Below are 4541 nucleotides of genomic sequence, written 5' to 3'. Positions count from 1 at the left end.
CAGGACTGATGGAAGGCCACTTCAGAATAGTCCAATGTTTTGTTCTTATCCATTCTTGAGTTATTTTACCTGTGTGTTTTGGGTGATTATCCTGTTGGAGGACCCACGACATGCGACTGAGACAGGGCTTTCTGACACCGGGCAGTACGTTTCGCTCCAGAATGCCTCGATAGTCTTGAGATTTCACCCTGTGCCAGATGCAGCAAAGCAGCCCTAAAACATAACCGAGCCTCCTCCATGTTTCACTGTAGGTATGGTGTTCACTTCTTTGAAAGCTTGATTTTTTTCGTTTGTGAACATAGAGCAGATTTGACTTGCAAAAAGCTCCAGTTTTGACTCATCTGTCCAAAGGCCATTCTCCCTGAAGGATTGTGGCATGTCAATATTAATTTGAAAAAATTCCAGTCAGTGTTTCTTTCAAAAGTGGAGTCCTCCAGGGTCTTCTTCGATGGAGCCCACTTTTGCTCAAAAAGCGACGGATGGTGCAATCAGAAACTGACGTACCTTCACCTTGAAGTTCAGCTTGTATCTGTTTGGCAGTTGTCCTTGGTTCTTTTTCTACCATTCTTCTATTCAATCTGGGGTCGATTTTCCTCTTGCAGCCATGCCCTGGGAGGTTGGCTACAATTCCATGGACCCTAAACTTCTTCATAATATTTGCAACTGTTGTTACAGGAACATCGAGCTGCTTGGAGATGGTCTTGTAGCCTTTAACTTTACCATGCTTGTCTATTTTTTTCTTTCTGAGCTCCTAAGACAACTCTATCCTTTGCTTTCCCTGGTCCATGTTCAGTGTGGGGCACACAATGATACCAAACAGCTCAGTGACTACTTTTCTGGTTTTGGTTTGAAATATCACTATATCGAAGTATAAATAGTTAGTGTCACTAGATCTGGATATATGCTCTGATCTGTAGTACAGCACTGTGCACATACACAACTAAGAGGTTAAACCTTAGTGCTCAAATGGGTAACACAGGTTCGAGTCTGACCTCTGATGCTTTCCATCCCATTTTCCTTCTCTCCACCTGTTTATATCCTGTCTTTATATAGCAATCTAAAACGTGCCCAAACCAGTTATTACTAGACACAATCCACCCCTAGCTGTTGCCTCCATATCGCCATCTCTGTTTAGAGCATAATATTGCAGGTTACTTTACTTACGCAAACTGTAATATTCTGTAATAAATGGTGCTTTAATATATACTATTGTCCTTGATAATTATGGTTAAGGTCTAAGAAAAACACAGTATTAAAACAATAAAAAAATTCATTATACTGTATACTGTACTTTGTAGTATATAGAAGGGCATCCAGTTCATCTCCTCAAATAACTTTTACGTCTTATCATCGGCACAGTTTGCAGAGACAGAAAGAAAGAATGCTGATGATGATAAGGACAGACAACATGTTTAAGGCCATGTCTAGTAATCGTATATCAAGTCACAACAACCACCCAAAATGGAAATGAAGCATACGTTTGCGAAACCAGTGCTTGAAGTGGAAAAAAGGTTCTGGTACTCTCTAGTGCAGTAGTTCCCAAAGTGTGGGTCGCGACCCCCCGGGGGGTCGCGGAGTGGGGTGCGGGGGTCGCGAGATGATTTACAGAAACTTAATTTTTTTTTAAATGTTAAAAAAGGTTGTAATGATGCGAGTATAAATTTAGGATAATTTAAATAAACTGGAAATAAAACTGTGTTTGCTCCGATTAATTATGACAGTGTGACGGTGTCAATCACAATTTACAGCACAACGACATGCGCTAGCTAGCTAGATGCAGATTTGGTGTTTTGCTAAACAGCGATCGGTCTATTTTGAGTCTATATCGGTCTAACTTGATAAAAAAAATGAAACGGTGGTTATTATCATCGAAAGAGAAGGGAGCAGAGATGCCTGCTGATGAGAGAGCGGGATCAGCAGAAAATACAGAGGGCAGAGAAGAGGATGAGCCGCCAGGACTACCCTCCACCTCTGGAAGGGCAGGCCGCCAAACCCGTGCCCCGCAAACGGACCATCCCTCCTCGAAAGCCAGAAAATACAGAGAGGAATACATAAACTATGGTTTCACGTGCATTGTTATAAATCAGGTACAACACCCTCAATGCGTTGTGTGCTCCGAAGTCCTCGCACATGAGAGTCTGAAGCCCGTGAAAATGCAGAGACACCTGAACACCAAACACCCCAGCCTCACAGGTAAACCCACTGACTTTTTCCGCAGAAAGGAGAAAGAGTTACAGGGACAAAAAAAAGTCATTTTTAAACAAACAGCTATCCCCACTAAAGCTCAGAAGGCTTCATATGAAGTGGCATATTTAATTGCACGGACCAAAAAGCCACACACCATTGGAGAAACTTTAATCAAACCAGCAGCAATAGTTATGAGTCGCGTCATGCATGGAGATAAACTGGCCGCTGAGCTGGAACAAGTGCCGCTCTCTGATGGGACTGTATCCCGCCGCATTACAGACATGGCTCAGGATATCAAGTGTCAACTGATTGACAGAGTGAAGAAGAGTGGGAGGTACGCCTTACAATTGGATGAATCCACAGACGTGTCCAGCACCGCTCAACTCCTTGTATTTGTCAGATATATTTTTGAGGGGAAACTAAATGAGGAAATGTTATTTTGTACGCAACTGGAGGGATCATGCACGGGCGAGGACATTTTCAATAAGCTGGACAGCAAACTTAAAGATAATGGACTATCTTGGGGCGAGTGCATATCAGTGTGCACAGACGGAGCTGGGGCAATGCTGGGGAAAAAGAAAGGACTAAAGGCACGAGTCCTTCAAGTTGCACCTCACCTCAATTTCACGCACTGCATCATACACAGAGAAGCCCTCGCGTGCAAAACCCTGAATGCGGAGTTTAAACATGTTCTTGACACTGCTGTGAAGATTGTTAATTACATAAAATCACGTCCACTGAACACACGACTGTTTTCCACTCTATGTAATGAAATGGGATCAGAGCACAAAGGCCTGCTCCTACACACAGAAGTCAGGTGGCTGTCGCGAGGAAATGTGCTGAGACGCCTGTACGAGCTGCGGGATGAGGTGCGCATTTTCCTCACAGACCAAAGATCCCCACTTGCTGAGCATCTGTCTGATGCTGACTGGGTGACAAGACTGGCATATTTGTCATGTATTTTTGAAAAACTCAACGGACTAAATGTGTCCCTGCAAGGTGAAAACACAAACATCTTGTACCTTAATGATAAAGTGCAGGCATTTGCGAGAAAGCTGGTGCGTTGGAGAGAGAGAGTGGAAATGGGACGCATAGACATGTTTTCTGACCTGGAAGAATTTTTGGAGGAAAATGCACTCAGTGTTAACAGCATCAAGGCGTCTATTACGGCTCACCTTCAGTCCCTTTTGGATCACTTTCATAAGTATTTCCCTGAAGGAGACGCTCCCGACCAATATGACTGGATAAGGTCACCATTTAATGTAACCATGGCAAATCATCTGGCATCAGATATGGAAGATGCGCTGATAGAACTTTCAACCGATCGAACCCTGAGGACGGCATTTGACGGCAAGACGCTGGATGAGTTCTGGGTTTCTGTCGCGCTGGAATACCCACAGTTGTCGAAAGCCGCGTTGGATGTACTCATGCAATTTGGCTCAACTTATTTATGCGAAAAGACATTCTCCGCGCTGACTTACATTAAGAACAAACACAGGTCACGGCTTAACGTGGAAGATGATCTGCGGGTGGCGATCTCCAAAATTGAACCTAGAGTGGACCTGCTTTGCTCCGCGCACAGCGCCCACCCATCACATTAGGCATTTTTGCTGAATTCAAATTTATTGTTGTATGCGTGTTATAGGCAGCTTGTTTGTATTCTGTCTGCATTTCACAGTTATGGATCTATTTGTTTTTGTCCATAATTTGTTAATAAAATAGCCTGGCTTAGAGATTGTGTTCCTTTTTGTTTTAATTCTGTCAGTATGTAACCAAATCGCAAATCCTCACAAGCTGTCGGAGGGAAACACAGAGAGGAGAAAGGAGGGGGGGGGGGGGTCGCGGGTCGTCAGCAGTCTAATATTGGGGGTCGCGGTCTGAAAAGTTTGGGAACCCCTGCTCTAGTGCACGTTGCCATATGCAAATTATTAACAGATTAAAAATTTTAAACAAATAAAACTGTATTTGGACATTGCACAACACATTTATTTACTTAAGGGAGCATTTGCCTAACAAATGATTTAATAATAAAATAATATATTTGACAAAAAATAATTTAATTTCAGTACCTGTGATAACACTTCTGCAGTTTCTTGAATTCTCCATTTAATTAAATCAATCATATAGACATATTTAGGCCTTATATGCTATAAACTTATATGTTATGTTTTAGGCATGTCAAGTCGAACAGACATTATGTGACGAACGTTACATTACCAACGGTAAGTTTTGAGTAGTTTATTTAAGCATATTCTGCAAACGTTTTTCAGCAGAGGATGCATGTAAGAACGGCACTAAATAAATAAATGTTTTATCTTGTGAGTGACTATAATATAAAATGGAGATGTGATTCA

At 42.3% G+C, this 4541-nt stretch overlaps 1 protein-coding gene across 1 annotated transcript; it reads left to right on the top strand.

Annotated features, from left to right (window-relative positions):
• Nucleotides 1-1889: 1889 nt before the first annotated feature.
• LOC306897740 (SCAN domain-containing protein 3-like) lies at nt 1890-3788 on the top strand (the record flags this gene model as incomplete). The annotated part of the gene is made up of 1 exon (XM_079462731.1): nt 1890-3788. One exon carries the CDS (start codon nt 1890-1892, stop codon nt 3786-3788), a length of 1899 nt encoding a protein of 632 aa, XP_079318857.1.
• Nucleotides 3789-4541: the final 753 nt, after the last annotated feature.

The sequence above is a fragment of the Barbatula barbatula genome (assembly GCF_947034865.1).
Source record: "Barbatula barbatula genome assembly, chromosome: 8".
Classification (NCBI taxonomy): Eukaryota; Metazoa; Chordata; class Actinopteri; order Cypriniformes; family Nemacheilidae; genus Barbatula; species Barbatula barbatula.
This window is presented reverse-complemented; position numbering and strand designations above follow the sequence as displayed.